This window comes from Bactrocera tryoni, chromosome 4, assembly GCF_016617805.1.
Source record: "Bactrocera tryoni isolate S06 chromosome 4, CSIRO_BtryS06_freeze2, whole genome shotgun sequence".
Taxonomy (NCBI): Eukaryota; Metazoa; Arthropoda; class Insecta; order Diptera; family Tephritidae; genus Bactrocera; species Bactrocera tryoni.
The window spans coordinates 12213850-12237158 of NC_052502.1; the positions used below are offsets into that span (position 1 = coordinate 12213850).

Consider the following 23309-nt stretch of genomic DNA (forward strand, 5'->3'; position numbering starts at 1 on the left):
CTGCATTAATTTGATATTTATTTTGTATATTTAAAGTTTGATTATTAAGAAGACTTGCTTAAAACTTGAAATTAAGTTTTGAAGTTCAAGAGATGTTTATTTGTTTCAAAAAATTAAAAAAAGTCTCTACATTAGCTGTCTTCAATCATTGTGGCATTTCTGAAGTAAGTTTAGGTGAAAAGTTAACGGTTACTTTAAAATTAGTTGAACCAAAAACTTAAAAAAAATAGTAAAAAATAATAATAAAAAAAATAATAAAAAAAATAATAAAAAAAAATAATAAAAAAAAATTATATAAAATTAAAAAAAAAAATAATTAAAATAAAAATAATAAAAAAATAAAAGTTACTTAAAAAAAATAAAAGCGAAAAAATGGAAACTCTACTTTTGGAAAATAAAAAAACCGAAAATATGGCAACTCCACTCTACATGAATTTATAACTGTAATCTCGAAAAATTGTTAAAATTTAGTATTTTTTACTTTCAAACTTTTTTTGCAAAGAAAATTTTTCAAAAATATGGCAACTCTACCGAAAAAATGGTGTGAACAGCAAATTTTAATCAATTGTAAATGGCAATGAATTGAAGAAAAAAAATTAAAAACGAATAGATGGCAACTCCACTTGGTATTTTCATCTGAAATCTTACTAAATTCCGTTAAGTTGAAGTGTTTTCACTTTTCATCTGTTTTGTAAAAACATTAAAAAAAAATGGCAACTCTACTTGAAAAAAGATTGCAGCTGCACTTTTTAATCATTTGTAAAATGTAATGAATTTGAAAAAAATTAAAGCGGACAGATGGCAACTCTACTTTTGAAAAAAATTAAAATTAAAACGAAAAGATGGCAACTCTAATCGATATTGGTGGCAACACTTTTCAAATAAAATAAACCTTTTTTACTGCTGTTTATTTGGATGCTTTAGTTGTCTTTTTTTTCTAAATTACTGTTTAATATTTTTAAAAAGTTGAATCCGATAGCAACATCACACGAACACGAAGAACAATGTCAAAACTGTTGTTTCATTTAATTTGTTTTTGTTTCATTTCATGCTATCAAAACCCCGCCTCTTCTGGTAATCTTAAGGCCGCAAATGGAAAGTCGGCCCCTATGCAGTGAATCATACCAGCGCAGCTTCAGCAGGCTGTTAAGGTATCATGCAACTGGTTGGCACCTAACTATGCAAACTGTAAAAGACTTGGTTACATCTCGCGGGCCTGGAGATGAGTCAGAGTTAGGTTCATCCCAAAGACTGGTAGGGGCTACCTGGTTACGGCCATGGACTTCAGGCCCATCAGTCTCTCCTCCTTCTTATTTAAAACACTGGAGAGACTGATGGACTGGTACATAAGGAGGCGCACGCCGAAGGTCCATTTAATAGGAGCGCAAATTCCTACCAGTGCAGTCGTAACTAATCTGGACGGTTTTATGGTTGAATCAAACCGCAAATACTTCATTTTCAGTATTCTGTTACTGTTCTGTTATTACAGAGTGATTGAAACGGAATGGTGCAACGCATGTGCCCGTCGAAATGTGAGTAGGCGAACCCCACAAGGTGGATTTCTCTATTCTTCTATGGAACCTGGTCGTTAACGACCTGCGTAAAAAAAATTAAGATCACAGCTGCGGGGTGAGTGCCTAATCAGACGTTGTAGCACTTATGGTCAAAATGGTTTCTGAGTACCGTGTGCGAGTTGAGGCAAAGGTTTCTCAGTGTCGTTACAGTTTTATTTACTAGGAAGCTTTCATGCAAGAAGAGTAACGGGAGAGCAAAAAAGGCATCGATTCACTTATACTGCTGTGGAGGAGCAATAGGCAAAAGATGAGGTCTCTCACCAAAAGTGGTCCTCTGGCTATACGACACCATAATCAAGCCTACACTTGCAAAGAAGCTGGAGAGCGTTCAACGGGTGGCGCTAATCAACATGTATGGTGCTAGGTTCCTAAAAGAACATGTACTTGAACACGGAACGGAAATTCTAACATACTTTGACTTCATCACTTAGATCATGTAGTCGCTAAACCGAACTTTGACGGCTCCTTCTCCGCCCATATACCGGCGAGGGAGTTGTGGGTGGGAAGAAGACGTTGGAGGAAAGGGACAAAGCTTGGAGTGGTAGAAGGCATTTACTTTCAGGAGCTCTCTATTAAATCCAGCTCAGACTTCTTGACTATTGCAGTATTTCCCAAGCTGAGTTTGTTGCCATTAAGATAACAGTAGTTTTACAGCTCCAGAGTGTAGTCTCTTTCAGAGAAGCGACTCCTCCTACTCATATAGAAGGGCTGTGATACTAGCCTTGAACTCATTAACATTGCGTTCAATGTTGGTCAAGTAGTACCTAACCTCACTATGAATAGCAACGAGTCTCTTTTTGATAAGACTGGTATGGGTACCAGGCCACAGTCGAATCGCAGGAAATTGCAAAGCTGATGAGCTAGCAAGGAAATGCACCTAAAACCGCTATCGGTAGAATGGCAGCGGGTCGATGCTCTCGTATTCTCTTGTGTTCTACTACTAGATAGCTGAGCTTCGCGGGAGCTTCTCCAGCGCTGGGCCACCAAGTCTTTTGGTCCAAGATCGATCGCAAGAGATCTAGTGACCTCAGTAGGGCTGGTTTTACAGCCTGTCTTTCTTCGCTTTTACAAGCAGTTTCGGGTTGCAGGACGCAGGACTCAACTTTTTAGTGTTTATTGCTTGTCGTTCAGGATATGTAAATGCTAATACTTAGAACTTCAACTAGTCTGTTGCATAAATTTTGGGGATTAGGTTAAACTAAGTCTGCTCTTGAAACATTGATTCGTAAAGGGAATTTTCCAGAGAATCTTTCTTTACATAACTTTTGTGAAAACAATTGGTTTCAGAACTGTAAGTTTCAGAACCCTAAGCCATCGGTTGTGCCATGACATTTTGGATCCAAAATATTATGCGATGCTCTTAGAAATCATTTTGTGTCAGTATTGAAAATCATGAAATAATTAAATATTAGAATTTATTGTTTCTATGTTAGACTTCTCCAATCTTTACTGCAAGTGAGGCAAGTTTTCTTAGTGGCATACACTTAGAAACAGTCAGAAATAAAATAAAATGCTATGAAAGTAGAAGACGGATTTTAATTATTTTTTTTTTTAATTCTGCAAATCTACTAAAAAAAATTGAATTAAAATAGTACTTAATTAAAAAAACTTTTTAAAGGAAAAATTAAAAAATTTGATTGGCAATTATTATATTTTTTTTTCATGTTCTAAGATTCTAAAATTTATTATTATATGTGTTAGTTACCGTTATTGAGTTTTAAGCCGGTTTTTGAAGCAACCGTGTAAGCTTAAGTAGTTTCTCTGCTTCTTCTTGGTGTCCATATTTATAAAATGTTTCTATGCAATTGTTTGTGTAACTGTATATATAAATTTAACATGCATTCAGAAATATTCGTGAAATATTAAGTCACAACAATATTTTTACAATATAATTTACAAAAAACCGAAATATGCTCATAACTCGTAGTTTTCATTAAAGTTTTATTTTATAAATATTCCATAATAGTTTTATTTGTATTTGTTATAAATAGTTTCACACAAATCAACATAGACTATTTTACAGTGTTGATAATTTTACTTGTTTGCTTGCAGCGCTTTAGAAAAAATTTATTTAAATTTCTTTTTAATTTTAGTATCGAAAATTGTAGCTGCAAAAAGCTTGGCACATACTTGCTGCTGCTCGTACAAAACGCCCCGCCCACTACCAGCACACACACGTGCACATGCATGCATGTCTGTGTAAGCACTCTTTTTAAATGCTAATCCCGTTTATAAAATTTATTTAACTTTTTAAAATTACAATTTTCTTTTTTACTTTTCAACATACAAAATTTTCATTTACAAATACAATAAATACGCTTGTTAAACAATATCTCAATAATATTGATTATTATTATTAAATATAATATGATTTTTTTGTTTTAACGCTAAACACAGTAGTTGTACATATATAAATATTACTTGTTGTTGTTTGTGTTTACTTTGTGCTTTCACATTAACAATGACAAAAAACGCAACAATTATTTGTATTTATTATTAATTAACAGCTTAATTAAGTTAATTAGTAAATTTAATTTGATTTCACATTTCCTGTTTTGCTATGTTTGTCTCACAATTAAAAGTTAGGTAAAAAATGCCGCCTCCAAGCTATTGACTTTGAGAAATTGGTAAAAAGTCACTTCAATAATATTGACAGACGCACAAGAGTAGAGCATTTTTTGTTGTTAATAAAAAATTAAAAAAAACTTTCAATCAATTCAATATTGTTTCAAAAGTGCTTTCAAATGTTTTAAATTTAGCCGCCTTCGATTCGCCACCTTTCCACTCGCTTAGTCTGAACTCTCCGCTCTCATGAAAAAGTGAAAAGTGAAAGGACCACTTGTTCGCACGCTAGATTCCAATATGCGTTGGAAGCAGCATGTTGACCTGATCAGGGTCAAAGCTATTGAAGCAGTTATGTGTGCAATCGGCTAGCTGGTTAAACCTGCAGCTGCAAGCCAAGCATTGTCAGGTGGTTGTATATCATGATCGTGCGACCGATTATCACATATTGAGCGGTGGCTTGGGCCTCGAAAGCATCGCAGATTTCGGCAGGGCTTCATGCTGGACCTCACACCGCTTCACCTAGCAACCGATCGGGTTGCCAAACACAGACTCTTCCAAATGACAGTAGAAGTGTTTAGCAGAGGTAAGGTAATCTCTTCCCTGCGCATGAAGGACTTAACGAAATACCACTGGCTCTTCTCCCAATGGATAACATTAGCAAAAGTGTAAACTTTCGCTCTCGAGCTACTGCTTAGTTATAGTATAATATAATGGTACACCAGCTGCTCGAAAACGTCGGAGAGAATCGGCACAGGAGTCGCAGGACCAATAACCGAACTCTCCATACCTATTGGTTCCGAGCATATTCCAAGCAGCAAAGACATCTGCTAAAAAGCAATATAAATCGATGCATAGAGATAAACCTCCAACGCAACTATCGCAATATACATACGTACTATAGTTATACTCAGCGACAGTCAGGCGGCACCAAAAGCGATTTCTGCATCCGAGATCAAATCGCTATTGTTGCCAGAATGTATAGAACGGCTGAATCAGCTCGTAACCAAACGCACCTGATCTGGGTGCCGGGTCGCAAATGTACAGCCTGGAATGAACTGGCTGATGAGCTCGCCCGCTCCGCAGCAACCACCAACATGATAGGACCGGAACCGTTCATTGCGGTTGGTCCCCATACCATAAAAGAGCTGCTCCGCAAGGATGAAGGAGTAGGTAGGGAGAGGTATTGGCAACATCTCCTTGGTATGTGCCATGGCAAGTTCTTAAAAGTTTAAATATGTAATCAACCTGCCAAAGGACAAACTCAGGCTACTTGGTCATTGTAAACTCATGAAGCACTTATACTATAACAAAGGTGGAACTTCATGTGCAAATCGCCAGTTCGGCGTCATGAAGCCTGAAACTCAAGAACATCTACCATCTGCTAATTGACTGCACAGCAATCTGTAGGCGCAGGCTCTTAGATCCATGTTTCCAAATAGGAATCACATCGTCTAAATAGCACCTAGCAGTATATTGAAATTTGTCACTAAACTTAAGTAACTGAATTCAATGTAAAAGAGCTTGTGTCTTATCTCTAACATTTTTTTATACTAATTGTTAGTTGTGCTCGCTAAATCTGAGCTCGGCTCTCTCTTGTCCAAAAAGATGACAAGTGAAAGCAACGCTAAAATTGACCTTTTCAGTTCAATATAGAAGAGCTTGTTTATATGTAACCAACGTGTCCTCTATCCAATACCTTTTTTATACTATGTTTTAGGGAGCTCTCCTCCCTCTTGCCAAAAAGCTGACTAGTGAAAGGAACAGCAAAGTCAACCAACTGAGTTCAATAATGGAGAGCTTGTGGTTACTTGTCCAAAATGTTTGCTTCTATTGGTCTTGATTTTGCCTGTCTCTATGATTTATACCACTTAATTGTGTGATTCACTTATCTGTTCGATTCGCCACTTCTCTCTGTGGCATGTGTGAAATCCACTCAATTACAGTACAAAAAAATTTAAAATCTAGCCAACTGTATTTATGGGAAGAGAGCTTCTGTATACCACATCAAAGTGTTATGAGTGATGTCTTTCAAAAACTATTGAATTATGCCAGTTTATGATATTTATACCAGCTGTTTGTTCGATTCACTAATTCACTAAGTTCACGGTTCAGCGAATCGAAGGCAGCTCTCTTAAGTGATTTTCAAATGCAAGCTAATACTAACTAAAATTCTTTATATTTTCCAAAGAAAATCGCCTTACACCTCAAACAAACTTATATAAAAGTATTGTAAAAAAGATTTATTATTTTTAATGCACCATAATTAACTATCAAACTAACAAATGCTTATATAAAATACAATAGAACGTGACTTTTTCACGCTTTACTCTCTCATGACAGATTCTTTCATAATAGCGTTATTCTAGTAGCCTTCGTTTACTCAAGTACCCGTACTTTTCTTCAAGAGGACTCATATGTTGTGTTCTTCAGGAACAAAGCATACAATTGCCTCATACAAATAATCATCTTAATAATCCTCCGAGTTTTACCCGTCCTTTCTCGAACCATTTAAGTTCTTTAGAGCCAAATAATCCACCTTATTGCTATTCCCGTAACTCATGAATATATCTTGGAATCCAAATATTAGACCTAAAACAATTCCAACGATATCCTTCGGAACAGTTGACCAGAAATCTGCTTAACCAAACATCATTCAAAGGTCAACTAACCTTCAAATCATCTGTAAGTCCAGGTTAGGTAAGCTTCGTATATTGCTCCAGTTAGCAACCCTTATTATCTAAATTCCCATATAACAAACCAAATAACTTATACGCAACGCAATTCCAACAACACTATGTGTAAGTATTTCCTCGTCTTTCACCAAACTCCATTTGATACTTCGTTCTAGAATGCTTAAGCCAATTCTGTACCTATTTTCATCACATTTCAAATTTATACTTAACATTACTTACCACATACTAGGATCTGTCTACATTAATAAAAACTTACGCTTAACTACTGTTATAAAACTGCTCTGTCAGGACTTCCATACCAATACACACTATTTAAGGGTTTCTGTATTTGTTCGTATTAAAAGCTAGCTTTCTACTTCAAACATACCTTCGTTGCTTAATTTAATCCAATTAGGCACCTCGTTCAAATAAAGCATGCACAATTTGGATCGCGGCACCTAAACTCGAGTCTTACCACACTCACCTCTTCAGAGTTCGGCGAATATATTCTCCCTGAAATCCAATTCTGGATGCGCCGAATGCGATGAACCATGACTGTAGTCGCGTGACTTCATTGAACTGCGCGCCGAGGAAGAGAAACTGGACGTACGTCCACTACTGCGACGCATACGCCCCTCCACCACTGACATCTTCGACAGTGGTTGCGTTGGATCGAGCTCACCGAATGCGCCCGCAATGAGATCGCTGCCATTCAAGGAATTGAAGCTATCTCGCTTCGAAGTGCGGTGTGAATTGGAGCCTTGACTGTGGTGCGACGATTTGCGGCTCAGACGACGCGAGTACTGATACTGGTAGGCGGAAGTGGGGGTGTTGACTGCCGGGCCGCCGCCGCTGCTGGCATATGGCACCGAATTGGCAGCGCCCGGCGTGTACTTGTCGAAGAAATCGGACGGCACTTCTTCGTCGACATCGATGCCACTCTCACCGTCATCGTTGCGTGACAGGCGATGCGCTGCCATACCATCATCGCCGGTAAACGTCGACGCAACGCTATAACCGCCATCATTCGTGCTGCTACCACTACTACTAATGCCACCGCTTGATTGCAACGGATCACTGCAGAGCAAAGAGTTCGGTATGCTATCCTTGGCGGTTGCTGTTGACGGTGTCGGCGTCACCTGCGAAGACACATCATAACTGTACGGATCGAGTTTCGCTTTTGGCGAACGCTGATAAATCTTCTCAATATCGGGCAGCTTGCGACGTTCACCCACCGTCATGCGCACCGTCTCACCATGCTTCTCACGCTCTATCATTTCCTGTATGTCCATACTGCGTTCACGTTCCAACATATCGATTATCTCCATGTCACGCTCCAACGTGCTGGCTGTCTCCATATGCGAGAAACTGCTGCAATCGCTAAATGATAAATCTTTGTTGCGTAACAATGGTTGACCACTGAGGCTCCACTTCTTGTGTGGCACAATCATGCCACTCACTATTGAGGAGTCTTCACCGTCACCGAAATTGCTTGCGCCACCATCATCCTCCAGCAAACTGCCAGCGCCATTGCAGTAGGTCGACGAGGTCATATTCGAGCAGGAGTTATCCAACGAGCCCAACGTCAATTTGCGCTCACCAATACTACCACCGCCACCGCCGCCACCGGCAACACTCTCGCGTCGACTGCCGCTGCTCACGCTGGCGCTCTTCGCTGCATGCTGTGCCTGCAATTGCCCAGCACCGCCAATGCCTGCCAACGTTGACTTCTTGCCTTTGCCGCCATCCGATATTATCTTAATCTTCACATCATTCTTCTTCACACGCACATCCTTCGCTAGCGGCGTTGACTTGCTGCCGTAAGCATGCTGACCTACCGCAGCACCGCCGTTCGCGCTGTCTTTGCCAGCCTGTCGGCAATTGTTGTGATGCTGTTGCTGCTGTTGTTGAAACTTGGCAGCACGATTGAGCTCGTGACGTGTCACCAGCGCGGTGCCGGTAATGCTGCCGCCGCCATTCAAAAACTCCTCGCCGTTCACGAGTATCGATGTGGCTTGTGTGGCGTTTGTGTTGTCGTCCTTTTCAATGGAATCCTCGCGGGAGCTGGGCGTGTGGCCGCTGCCGCTGCCGCCACAACTGCGCGATTTATGGAAACGTTTCGTCGAAAGACGAAAATAGCCACGTATGCGCTCCTGTTTATCTCTGTTCATCGACGATGTGCAGGGGAAGAAGAAAGCAGAAAAAACAAAGAGTTGTAAATAAATACAGTGTATATGTATGTCCCGATATGGCGCTACATTGTTGCCTTTTCTAGCGAACACACAACGAGCGCAAAAAAACGGGATTTAATTAAAATAAACATTCAACTTGGATCAGTGGAAATCCTCATGGCTGATGGCTGATTGTGTGATTTCAGTCAAGTAGGTCGTAATTAGTAATTCAATGTCCTTGTTTTAACGACGGATATGCAAAATGAGGACGCTGCGAGCGAAATAAACGTTCTCGCTGAGATTACGCAAGATTAATTGAAAGCGAACGCAAACAAATGGAACTACTGACACATATAACGAGGGAGCCAAACAATATTGTGTGAATGCGGAAGAGTAGAGTAGAGTAATTCGACTTATTTTTAATGTAAAGTCGCTCTATATTCCTTATCGCTGAACTTCATACCGATGTAACCTAACAAAAAAAAATTATTTTGTGGTGTTGGACGCAACTCGACATTTTTTTTAAACCGGACTAACCTTTGGACCAAAAAGCTATAAAAACACCTTCCCAGCAGTTTTAGTGAGATAGAGAGAGGGAAACTCTATATAATGTTCCCCTGGCTTAATAATCAAAATTTACCCTAATTTAACCCAAAGCCCTTCGCTTGAGTCGGTGCATCTGGGTATGCGTCCTTTCCAAAGAAAACTTAACTGAAAGTAAATGGGTCTGAATAGAAAAGGTACAATCTTCATTCGCCTCAACAATCGCCCCGTTAGTTATGCGTTCTACAGGTTGGACAAAGAAGTGAAGCAAATGGGTCTGGTAGTGTTCGAGGATCAGACGAAATATCTCCTGTGATCAAACAAACGTTCGTCGCATCTCAACAGGCCTCCAACGTATCTGTTGACGGACATAACTACGTAGTCCTAGATAATTTCATCTATCTTGGAACCAGTATTAACAGCAACAGCAATGTCAGCCTCGAAATCTAACTCAGAATAACTCTTGCTAACAGGTGCAACTTTGGACTGAGTAGGCAATTGAGACGTAAAGTCCTCCCTCGATGAACAAAAACCAAATTCAACACGTCACTCACCATCTCCATCCTGCTATATGGTACAGAGGTATGGACGAACACTCCAACTTTGAGGGGTTTCGATTCAGTACCCGCCGTGGAATAGCAGGAAGAGGAAGACCTCCACTTCGTTGGAAAAACCGGGCGGAGAAGGACCTGGCTACATTTGGAATCTCCAATTGGAGCCCCTAAGCGTAAGGCAGCCTTTTCAAGCTTCGAAATATAATGACTTCTAGCACCGCGGATAGCAAACCCATTTTCTTACTACAATATCATCAAATTTGCTTAAGACTTAGTTATTTTGGCTTATGTACTCTATATACTTATATACTTATATACATTTGTGCATATAATTAAATTAGCTAAAATGGCATTAAAGGTAACTTGTTCAACCTTTTGCCTTTATTCATTCTTCATTTTCGTTCTCTTCTATTGCCTTCAATTCGGTTGATATTTTTTATGGTAATATTTTCTCAGTCGAGTCACTGAGTCGAGTTTCATTGTTGATTTTGCGCGCTTTCTTATAGCGATTGTTTTTGTTTTGTCGCTCCGTTGCTTAAACAAAACAAACACTCACAACAATAACGACAATAACGGTGTTTTTGTACATAAAGTCAGTAGAAATGGAAAGACAAACAAAATGAGTGATTATAACGGCGGCATTGTGTGCATAACAATTGAACGAGAGAGAGGGAGAGAAAGAATTGTTAAAAATTGGAAATATTGATGGAATTTAAGTATGAATTTCACTGAGGCAATACCAATTTAACGGCAAATAAGAATGCAATTTCCGTTTGGGAAATTTTAGGTGAAATTGCAAGTGTTTTTCCTATTAGTTAATTTTAAATTTAGAAAGAAAATAACTAAATATAGAAGCAGTAAAGCTTGATTAGGATATATGTACACATATTAACCATTTTGAGTTTAACTAACGGACTGATAAAATAAATATTCGTGCACTTTAGCAAAGTAAAGTTTTTCCCTCATTATACATGACATGACAGAATTTCAGGTATTTTTTGACCCACTAATTGCTATGGAAATATGTAAAACTGGCTACAAGCTCGCCCGCTCCACAGCATCCACTAATATGGTAGGACCTGAACCCTTTATTGCGGCTGGTCCCAGGAGCAGCTCCGCAAGATCGAAGGAGTAGGAAAAGGAGTATTGGTGGCGTCATGCCAAGTGGCTAATGGGGGGTTACAGCCTCAGCAGGTTTAAATATATAATCCCTTGAGACAAATTCAGACTACTGGTCTCATTCGACACTAGCCACTTCAAGCTGAAAAAGCACTTCTTACAGAATATGGGCCTAGCTTCTTTCGTAAATCTGCGACAGGGAACTTGAAAAATCAGACCACCTGCTAATTGAGTGCATAGCAGTCTGCAGACGTAGGTTAAAGGCACTTGGATCAATGTTTCCCCAAAAGAATCACATCGCTTCGCTAGCGCCCAGACATTATATGCCGTGGCCAGGTTAGGCTTTGTGATAATGGAGAGAGCACAATAGATCTAAGGCCTAAAGGCATTCTTCGTATATCAATGAATCAATGGAAATATGAAGGAATTTTAAAGACGTGGTATATCATAACTCTCTCTTTGCTGGATTAAATAACCTCGAAGACTACAAAGGACGACTTTACAAGATGCACAAAGGTTAAATTAAAGTGAGAACACTATTACAAAAAAATCAAATCCAAAATCTTCAACAATACTAATAATAACATCATCGAAGTTCTAACTTCTGAAATATTTAGCTTCAAAAATTGAGATACTTACGAAAATACTACAAAAAAATTCAAGAGATTGCCCAAAACTATCATCTATTCAATGTTTCTTAGCTTCTCAGTCGCATGTTGATAGAGTACAGAATAGTCTTGAAGCGAATGAAACCGAAGGCAGGAGTAAGAAAGTGTCAACAAGGATGCTAGAGTCAGTACCTCGACTATTCGAAAAAATGTGAGACATTTACAAGACGTCGTTGTTAGGTGTATTTATACGGTCTGGAGAGGAACAAGTAAGATCAGTGAAGTACAATTGGAAACACTTATTTTTAAAGACATAAAAACAAACTTTTGCTCAGAGGAAGTTCATTTAAATAGCAGGATAGTTGAAAGCACAGAGGGAGCCAGGAAGAACTAAATCTTTTCATCTTGAAACAATCAGAAAGCGGCATAATTAAGACAAAAGATGTGCTCAAAAGCAGATCATGATGATAATATAAGTCACTCTCTTTTGCTCTGAGACTTAACTGGATTTCATATGAGAAAAATATGAGTATCGGTTTTCGAAATATTTGATGACTATTTTAGACCCAAATAATAGTAAATAATGGAGGATGAAGTCATGTGCAAAAGTTCACAGGAGTGAGGAAAGTACCCTGAGCGCCATTCACTTGGAAGTGGGCAGAAACGATTATTTTACATATGGCTAAAGTAGCTTAGGAATTCCAGTTTTGGACCAAGTATCTTCTGGATAACCATAAAACATCCGTTTGAAGGCGAGCTAAAGTGAGAAGGCGAAACGTTCCCTCCCCAGGGTTGTGCGCTGGTTTCGGGACCCGCTATGTAGTAAACACTCCCAGGAAAAGTAGGAAACAGTCTCGGATAAGTGATCAAACTCGGGTATAACCGCGTAAGCGATATCTACGTCTATAAGGAAGTGTACTTAAAATTTTGAAAAGAACACCTCATCAAATTTCTTTCAAGCACCTTTCTTAGCTGTTCGGCTTACTTCTATGCCTCTCCTAAACTATGTTCCTCTACTAAAGAATTCTAAGACAACATGCAACACAAAACTTTAAACTTATTTATGACCTACATTCTCAGAAATAAATAAATAGTTTCAAATTAGCAGAAGTGCTGCCATAAATAAAGGCAAAGTGGGTTTAAAATCTCCTCACACACCCACGAAACAGTCAAAGTCGAGTAACACACATCACATAAAGTTGAATAGTCAGCAATCAAATCAAAGCCATTGGTCTCTCCAACCAAGCAGCTATTTGACTAATTAATTTCACTAAGTAGATGTAGTAAGCTTGTCATGTGAGCTCATAAATATTATAAGCCCACACATACCAGCATAAAAGCACACATATTTCTGTTAAGTCCTACCGCTCCTGTGCGGCCATGCTTACCTGGGTAGTATCTGCGAGGCATAAATGCAGGGAAAGATGACGGTGGGCAGAAAAGCGATCCACACAAACATCAGATAGGTGAAGTCGAAATGCTTCTGATTCTCATAGGTCTCCTCCATGGAAAGGCGTGCGAAGCGTAGAATCATTAGCGGACACAGACAAAGTATCTGAGCGGCGGCCATGCTGCCGAAGTTGCGTTGCTTTCGCTTCTCCCGATAAACATCCAACTCAGCGCTGTACAAGTCGTACGAGCGTGTCTTCGTTGTGGCGGACCCGGTTGTCGACAGCGCAGATGAGGTGTTGTGACCCATACCAATACCACTACCGGCACTGGCACCGCCATTCGTGTGTGTGGTGAGCGCTGAGCCGATGCCCGAGGTGGAAGTGTTGGTGGCGCCGACGCTGCCGCCCACCGAAGAGGCTGATGAGTTGCTGCGAATGAGAGGTAAAGTAGAAGATGAGTACTTAGTTAGATGGCATATGTATAAGTGCGGTCGTCTGAGGATGTGTATGTGTGTGTGTGTGTGTGACGCTGGCTCTGTGTCCTTAGCTACGCACCTAACGTCCGAACCCTAATAATGATATTAAATTTAGTTGCGCCCTCTACATAAGCAACAACGCACTTCAGGCACAGTTACAAGCATATAGTATATGTAGCTGCTGGACACGGCAGCAGCACTTTGAGGCTTTTGGTTAGGCAATTGTGTAAGTGAAGTCGCCTGTTAATTTACCGTTGCGTTGTCCAGGTGAGTCGACAAGCAAATTTGTGTGGGGGCCCTGATGATATCCAATGGTGCGTAAAATATTTATACTGTCATTATGTGCTGTTGTCTTGCTTAGTTACCGTTATGTAGGAGCATAATGAATGATGATTAGTTGAGGCGTAGAATGTCTTGGACCGAAGTCATCAGGAAAAGTTTACGAAACTTTAATATATTTGTATGGGCGCTTAGCAGGTGATGAAGTTAAGTCAGTGGATTGGAAGAATTATGACTTGGAAAACGTAATTCGTAAAGCGTTAATTAAAATTTTGGAAAAATGGAAACATTACGTGGATAATTCATTACTTTTAGCACCTGCGACACACTTAAGAATTTTTTTATTTATGATGCTTCTTTTGGATATTTTTGGAAACATTTTTAGCGTGATGTAGGAGGACTTAATGAATTTCTTTTTAGTTTTACTCATTATAAAAGTAATCAAATAATTCATTACTTATTTGCTTCAAGAAGAAATGAGGTTATACAAATAGGGGAGGTTAGTTGATTTTTATACCCTGAACAGGGAATATTATGTTGACAAATAAGTTATAGTCCTGGTCCGAAGTGAAACTTCGTATACTCTACAAATGATCAGAGCAACGAGCTGACTTCCTTAGTTTTTGAGATTTCCTACATGTTCTTATCTTCCAAGAAGCTGCTGATTTGCCGAACCACTACAGCATATAGCGGTCATATAAACTGACCGATCAAAATCAACCTCTGGCATGGAAAACTTCTTTTTTGAATATAAGAAATACGCTCTTGGAGTATTCCTGAACATTTCTGGAGCATTCAACAACGTCTCTACGGAATCTATTCTAAACATGCTAAACAGCTAAACAACGCTGAATCAGTAGCCTTTTGACCTCTAGACGTAAAATGGCCAAGGAAGTCTGTAGAGGTAATCAGCAAAGGAAGCCTGTAGAGGTACTCCCCAAGGTGCTATTTCCGCTTTTTTGGTCATTTGTGGTCAATAAACTGCTAAGGGACTTTGAAGGCAAAGCCCTTCAGGTAGTGCATATGCGGACGCCATTTACATCTTAATAACGGGAAGGTGTCTCCAGCCCATTAGCAGTATTATGACCACCACTCGCAATACAGCCCAGAACTGAGCAGCGCAAGCGTGCCTAGGGTTGAAGCCGGAGACGACGGATCTGCTGGTGTTCACTACCACCAAATATCTTGGGGTAGTCTTGAACAGCAAACTGTTGTGGAAGCGCAACGTCGAAGAAAGACATACTTTATATGCGTGTAAGCAGATGCTCGCCACAACCTGGAGGCTTTCTCCCTCTCAGGCATACGGAAATTCAACATGGAAAGGGTTCAGAGGGTCGCTGCGCTGTGCATAACAGGAGCTTTAAGAACAACTCCAAAGGCGGCCCTTGAACTGGTACTAAACCTGCCACTTATGGGAAACCCATGTATTGTCGTATAAGATGATTTGGACAGAAGCATGGTAAGGAAAATCGGAATCCGATGGAACGAGCTCTCTGGGTGCAAAATAGTAGTTCGGAAGTACACAAAATTCCTATTGGCACTCGATAGAAGAGACTTTAAGAACATGATGGGAATACTAACTGGTCACTATCTGGAGGCGACATTCGCCCGTAAGATGGGGTTGACAGAATGAGAAGACTGCAGGAAATGTCTAAAGCAGAACACCAAAGAAACAGTTAAGCATCTGCTATTCGCTTGCCCTGCATTGACAAGACTACACTGTAAGCAACTCGGATTCCCATAGTATGATGCACTTGAGGAGGTACCGGCAGTGAAGTCGCAGAGTCTGTTAAAGTTCGCGTCAGTAACGACGTTTCATCAATTTAATTAATAAGAGAGTGCTTTCAATGGCTGTGCCAGATAGTTTCAGTAACAAATCAGCCAAGAACTGACTAAACTATAATAATGAAGGACCCATAAAACATGGGTTCGTATCCCAAACAAAATAGATTCTCTACTTAGAAGCCTTGTAACATCTTATTTGTATCGAAAACGGCTTTGGGCTCATACAAGATTAACTTGATACAGGAAATAAATATCGAGCTACAGTACTTCAATACCCTAGGGGAGTTTGAATTAGTTTGACCAGTTCGACCCATATTTTTCGTAAGAATTTTGCCGCGAAATAACACTAGCAGCAATTCGAAGCTTAAAACCTCGCTAACTCTATCCAGTATTATTCTATAAATAATTTTAACAATTATTTCTAAATTATTATTGATGCCGAGAGACGCTCTTACAAGAGAGAACACTATTGTAGTCACTATATGACTTTTTTAGTCAAAAGCTGTCTATTTTTCTTACAAAATTCAAATTCAATTCAAAGTGTCAGGTCTCCAACAACTTCTTGAATATGGTTTGCATTTTTCCCTATGTAAAAATCCTATTAACTACCCAATTCATAACCCATAACTATCCCCCATGATTTTTGCTCTTTTGTTATTATTTACCCAATTCATAACTCTCCACAATGATATTTCTCTTTTGCTTTTAACTACCCAATTTATAACCCATACTATCCCCGATGATTTTTTTCGTTTTGGTTATCAACTACCTAATTCATAACCCATAACTATCCCCGATGATTTTTTTCACTTTGGCTATCAACTACCCAATTCATAACCCATAACAATGCCCAATGATTTTTTCTCCTTGGCTATACCCTAAAAAAAGAATTTTTATCACAAATTTCAAGACAACTTTCAAAATAGAAATAATTTTTCCCAGAAAGGAAATTTTTTCGCTGAAAACCGCATAATCCCCAGAAAGCAAGCATGGTTATGATGTCGTAATCCACCTCCGCATAGGTCTATTTTCAAAAACTGCTATTTATACTCAATTGTGCTATTCACCTTTATTCGAAGCCACAAAGCGCCAACTGACATTATTCTTTCACTGCTACAATTGCACTTCTTCGTTGGCTTTTACCGTAAGAAGATTACTTCCACACTTCTGCATTCATTATACAATTACTTTTGCTATTTTTAAAGCTCTCTCATTCATTCGAGCCACTTGAAATGGCAACAAAATAACAATTACAAACAACTGCAAAAAAAACTGTAATTACGCAATTCACTCTCCATTATAACTGCATTACGTTACACGCATGAAGTGAAGAGAAAAACGCAAACAAGCGTCTACGGAATCAGAAAGTAAAGCGCACACGAGCCTGAGCCTTTGGCTTTGCTCGGATTATCTTGGTTTGCATAACGCTGTGGTGCAACATCAACCGTTATAACGACTTGTCATAGATATTACATTTATATATTTTCACAGGGAAGTGAGTTACTTTTTGTCACGCCCACTCAAATATGATTTACTTTGCAGGAAGTTGGCGCGAATGAAGGGTTTTAATGAACTTGGAGCTTATAAATTATTAAAGACTGTCACTAATGGGTGTCGCGTTTCGGTGTATGGTTCTAACGATTCAAAGTACATATGTACATATGTATGTATATCGTTGGTGTGCCCATTAATCAACACAACTTCAAAAATATACATTAGATACTTTAGAAATCCGTGATATCAGGCTAATGATGAGAACCAGAGGTAAAATGGTGAAAATGTTTCGACAAAATCTTATACAGATTGAGTTTTTGTTTATTCGATCTCTCGACTAAAGTCTTAGAACAGATCTTGAGCTCAGAGTTAGAGATGAAAATAAGAGCGAACACAAGCGGAAATACTTAGTTCTTCTTACATAGCTTCGGAAAGAGGGTTACTTTTTTCCACAATACTCTTGATATTCCATAGCTCTTATTAACGGAATGCGTTATAAATAATCTGTAGGATTTTAGCACTGGATAGAAATATTATTTAACACTATTCGTATATTTCGAAAAGGACAAATAATAGCGGTCACGCCTCTCAAGAAATCGAATGGAGGAATAATTACAATAGTCATCAGTATTTCCATGACTAGTAGTGCATAAGTAATCATGCCATACTAGGGTTGAAGAAAACCCATTAAAGGGCATTTTACTAGATCCTTTCTAGTAAAAGATAGTACCCACATAAATCAACATCGATATCAACAATAAATCTGGATGTACATTCATAACTACAGGGTCCGGCACGCGAGTGAACCAAGAATGGCCAGATGCAAATCCAATGTATTATTCTCTCTGGGCCATTTTGGAGAGCAAGGTCGGAAGTAAAAAATACACCAGTCTCGAGATGCTGAAGAAAGCCATTGTTCGTGAGGGGGCCAAAATACCGGCAAGTCACATTCGGGCACCTTGCGATTCATTTTTTGACTGTCTGAAGGCCATAGTTAAGGCAAAAGGTGGTCATATAGATGCAAAAATAAATTGGTCCTGAATTTATGATTATTTTCACACATTTTGTAATTTAAAATAAATAAAAATAATATTCCAAACCGAATTTATGGCTTTTTTAATTAGTTACAATTCGAATGGTCGGAAACAGTTCTGGCTCCAGTAGCAAGCAGACTTCTGGTCTTAGACTAAGTATATTCTGAGTAGCCAAAAAACATCCGTTTGAAGGCGAGCTAAAGAGCTTGGGTTGGTCACCGCCACGTAAACAACACTCCCAATGAAAAAAAGAAAACAGCTTTGGATTAAAGACCCAACGTTTTAATCTGAATATAAAAGATACAATGTTGATAGCATACTCAGGTAGAACCCCAGAAGTGATCTAGTAACCGATGCCCAGAGCATACTCAAATTATGGAGGGAACACTTCATCAGCCTAATGAATAGCAGTGAAAGCATAACACTAGGAGGTGGTGAACCCAATTCCACAATCGATGACTATGGAACACTCGTTCCACTGCTAGAGCATGAGAAAATTCGAATAGCAATTACCTGTCCGAAGATCAAAAAGGCGGCGGGGGCCGATGGTTTACCGGTCGAGCTATTCAAATACCGCGGTGTAGAACTGATGGGCATGCATCAGCTTTTTTGCAGAATATGGTCGGACGAAAGCTTGCCTGACGATTGGAATTTAAGTGTGCTCTGTCCAATCCATTAAAAAAAGAGAGACCTCACCATGTGCGCCAACTACCGTGGGATAAGCCTCCTCAACATCTCCTACAAGGTTCTATAGAGCTTACTGTTTGAAAGACTGAAGGCCACCGTCAACAAACTGATTGGACCTTATCAGTGTGGCTTTAGAACTCGAAAATCTACAATCGACCCGCTGAAAGGAAGATCGATACACCACCTTTTCGTCGATTCGAAAGCCGCCATCGACAGCACAAAAAAGAACTGAAACTATGCCGCTGAACTTGGTATCCCCGCAAAGCTAATACGGCTGTGTAAGCTGACGTTGAGCAACACCAAAAGCTCCGTCAGGATCGGGAAGGACCTCTGTTTGTGAACGAGAACAAGCTACGACAATAACGGCTACGCTGGCCAGCTTATGTCATCTGGATAGATATAAACACTCCAGCTTTGAGAGTATACGACGCAGTACCCGCCGAATATAGTAGATGGTAAAGAGGGTATAGTGTCTAAAAATAATGAAGACGCTTCGGAAATAGAGTGCAAAGGATGTAAGTTCATTTTACAAGCAATATATCGTGCCCTTAGGGTACATCCAGTACATGACCCTCTAGGTTCTGCTAAAGTGAGATGAAGTGTCGACTTTATCTTGTTGGTAACGATATATTTAGAAGGAAATTTTCTAACCTGTGCCAGGACCATGTTTACGAGATTCGTCGATTCTCTGAAGATTCTCGAATCATATTTGAAAAGGCTGTTACATTTCATGATAAAAATAGAGAACTTGTAGACCTTTAAAAATTCTGTTTAAAGAAAGAATTTTTAAATTTTTCATAAAGAAGATTGAATAGCGAATATCCTCGCATTGTAGGCACTGGATCTGTACAGAAATAGTTTGTCTAAAGATAATGAATTTTATAAAATATAAAATATCCATATGTACTTTTATCCACTAATAGTGAATATTGTTGTAAGCGTGTGACAAAAGAATACTCGTTTAAGCAATAAATTCCTTCAACACCAATTTGTTTATTCGTGCCGAATTCATCAAGATGTGTAGAGGTGACTAAAAATTTACAACAAAAATTTTGAATCAACTACAGATAACAAAATGGAGTACCTTTTTTACAACCGAGTTGTTAAGTCAGTTTAGTAATTCTACGTGGAAATTATGTAATTACATGTTCGTCTTGACCAAATTTTGTCACTCTCTTTAAAGTAGAATCTTTATATAGGCATTTTTGTACAATTAATCGAATTTCTTATCAGTCAGTACATACCGTTGGCGATTTCGCATATCCGCGCGATGCTCGAACATCATAACGGCAAATGGACCATCAGGTGGTCGCAGCTCCTGTGAAGTCCTTATGTAAAGATAAGCCAGCAGAACGGAGGGCGCACAGTACCTGCAAAATTGCGATAAATTAAAGAAACAGGAAAAGCAAGCCAAAGAAAATAAAGGAAGAAGTATGAAGTAAACAATGGTGCGTATTTAAAAGGAAGCATGGATTTAAAAGGAAGCATTATTGTGGTAAATAGAAAGAGATGCTTAAAAGCACGCACTTTCGATTTTATAGTGAACTTGAGTGGCTTGCTGGCGCCACAAATCATAGTGACCATTTCGTTTTCATGTCGAAATCCAAGTATAAATCTTGGTCTAAATGCACATAAAGCGATCAGCAATAACTGCTGCCATTTAAAAAGCTAAGACCACTTTGATAGACGGCCAAAAGCCAAGGGAAGCCAAACGTTGAGCTGGCAAGCGCTGCTTCTGCCTTTGCTTTGTATGCAGCAGGCTTTATTGTTGTTATTGTGTTAAGTAAGAATAATGGTTTTAGGGATTGTGGTGCGCGCAATTTGCATTTTAAGCAATAATATTGTATATTGACAAATTTTTTATTGACTCAAAGCTCGCGCTTAAGCTTAATAAACAGGAAACGTGGCGGAACATTTTTTTTTTTGATTCATGGCTATGAGTGTTTGTAGATAGGTATTACCGAAGTAAGGACTTATGAAGGCATAAACAAAGATTTAATATCAAAGGATATTTTTCTCTTCTCTTTCTTGCAGGATTATTTAAGATGAATTTATACTTCCGGTTTACCATTGATATATTACGCACAGAGGACTTTGACCGGGTAGAACAAAGCGCATACATTTTTTACTTACTTAGAAAATATTAAGGAAAAGCTCTCATTTGTCTATAAATTGTACTTTCTAAATGCAATAATTTCCAAGTTATCACTACTCGTACTTACATTAGCAAAAAGAGTCCACGCATATATTCGTGCATATCATCCATTAGGTTGACCACACATAGGCCGATGCCATTTAGATCTGTCACATAATCCTGGAAATGAAAAAGAAAACTTGTTTGAGTTGATAAATTTGAAAAAAAAAAATGTATATCTGCGTACTGAGCCCCAGTGGAAACGAGTGGAATAAACAAAAGGGTCATCTGAGTACCTTAGAGGGGTGAAAGCTGAAAACCTGAACAAAACCGACTTTGATGTGGAAAGTGTAACGACCTGATAAACATTTTAAGGAAAAAGATATACGACTATATACTAAATGGAATGTGCGAGCCTTATACCAAACTATGGCCCTACAACAATTTATAAAACCAGTAGGTCATTACAAAGCAGACATCATAGCTATTGTTGATGTAACGGTTAGCTAGTCTCCGTTGGGGTAGTAAGGGTAAAACAAGTTGTCATCGAGGTCAGCCAACGGTAGGCCCAGATAGGTCGTAGAGAGAGGGTTGTCAGATGTGTTGGGTTAGCTGGGCTTGCTAAAAAGGTGGCTAGTGTCATGCGAAGCTCACTGCATACTGGACGTAAGTATATATGATTTGTCGCGGCCGATTTTGAATAAGTAAGAGTTATCCATCAGTATACGGAGCGAAATCGCGTAAGTGTGATCGATTCCAGGGTCATAGAATTCCCACAACAGCCGAGTTTACGTTACCGAAATCGATGCTTATCGATCGACGGCTTAAATTGTCACACATGAACTTAGAAAGCATATCACAGCAATGGCCGGAAAAGGTAGACACATTTGACGAACAGATATTCATATTAAGACAAATTCTTGAAAAAACTCAATAAATTAATATTAACACATTTTGTTTATTTATAGGTATCAAGGCGATAATATAAATAGATCGTTTTTCTATGAGGCCTTGTATGAGTTTGGTATACCAAATAAATTAGTAAATCTCGTTAAAGCCATAATGGTGATAAAGAAACCTGGAGAAAACACCAAAAGCATAATATTTTTCAAACCGACTTAAATTTTGAATAAAAAAAAACTATGTAAACAACCGTGAAGTACAACACAATATCTTCTTCTGCTTCTTTGTTTTCATAAATACCGCTTATGCCAGGTCCTTCGCCATTTGGTCTTTCCAACGGAATTGAGGTTTTCTTCTTTCTCTGGTTTCCTCATCAGAAATTCCGTCGTATGCTCTCGCAGCTGCAGTGTTTTTATCCATTCGGACAACGTGACCTAGCCAACTTAGCCGCTGTCTCTTAAAACTCGTACAGCTCATCGTCCCATCGACTAGGGTCTGCGCCGTTACCTATGCGCAAAGGACCAGAAATCTTTCGCAGAACTTTGGCTAAATCGACTCAGCTCAACATACTGATCATTTATACTTGTATATATACTGTGCCCAAAAAATAAGGTGACATTTGAATGATTTAAACTGCGCGCGTCGAAGGATTTGGAGAATTATTTTTTTTTAGGTTGGTAGTACTGTCAGTCACATTTATGTCAAATTTCATGTCAAAATATTCACTAGTGTTTGAGATACGTGTCGTTTTGTAAGCTGCTAAAAGTGAATTTTTCGTTTTTTGCGATCTCGAAATTTGTTGAGCAAAGAATTTGCATTAAATTTTGTTTATGGAATCAATTTTCTGCGGAGGATATGTTGAGGATGGTGCAGAAAGCCTTTGGTGATGAGGCTATGTCTAAAAAAAATGTTTACAAGTGGTATAGTGAGTTCCAAGCCGGCCGTGAACGTGTCGAAGACGAAGAGCGTCTAGGGCGACCATAAACCTCAACCGACGAAGCTCACGTTCAACAAATCAAAGATTTGGTTCTGAAAAACCGTCGATTAACAATTAGAGACCTTGCTGATGAAGTTGGCATATCGAAAGGCTCAGTCAATACCATTTTAAAGGATGTTTTGGGCCTCAAGCGCGTCAAATCTCGACTGGTACCGAAAACATTGAATTTTTCGGAAAAAAGGCGTCGCGTTGAAGTGTGTGAAACGATGCTTTCCGACCACCAGGGTGTCATGAAACGTATTATAACTGGCGATGAGACTTGGATCTAAGCTTACGACCCCGAAACAACCGATCAATCGAGCGAATATCGTGCCAAAAGAGAG

At 39.1% G+C, this 23309-nt stretch overlaps 1 protein-coding gene across 1 annotated transcript in view; it reads right to left on the reverse strand.

Annotated features, from left to right (window-relative positions):
* Positions 1 to 4753: 4753 nt before the first annotated feature.
* Positions 4754 to 23309, reverse strand: part of LOC120775279 — a 128932-nt gene continuing 110376 nt past the window's right edge. The window contains exons 4-7 of the mRNA XM_040105377.1: positions 21175 to 21266; positions 20197 to 20322; positions 13195 to 13626; positions 4754 to 8974 (exon numbers count right to left, since the gene is read on the reverse strand). Coding sequence (XP_039961311.1) covers positions 7300 to 8974; positions 13195 to 13626; positions 20197 to 20322; positions 21175 to 21266 — 2325 coding nt within the window. The 3' untranslated portion in view covers positions 4754 to 7299. The remainder of the gene's footprint in view (positions 8975 to 13194; positions 13627 to 20196; positions 20323 to 21174; positions 21267 to 23309) is intronic.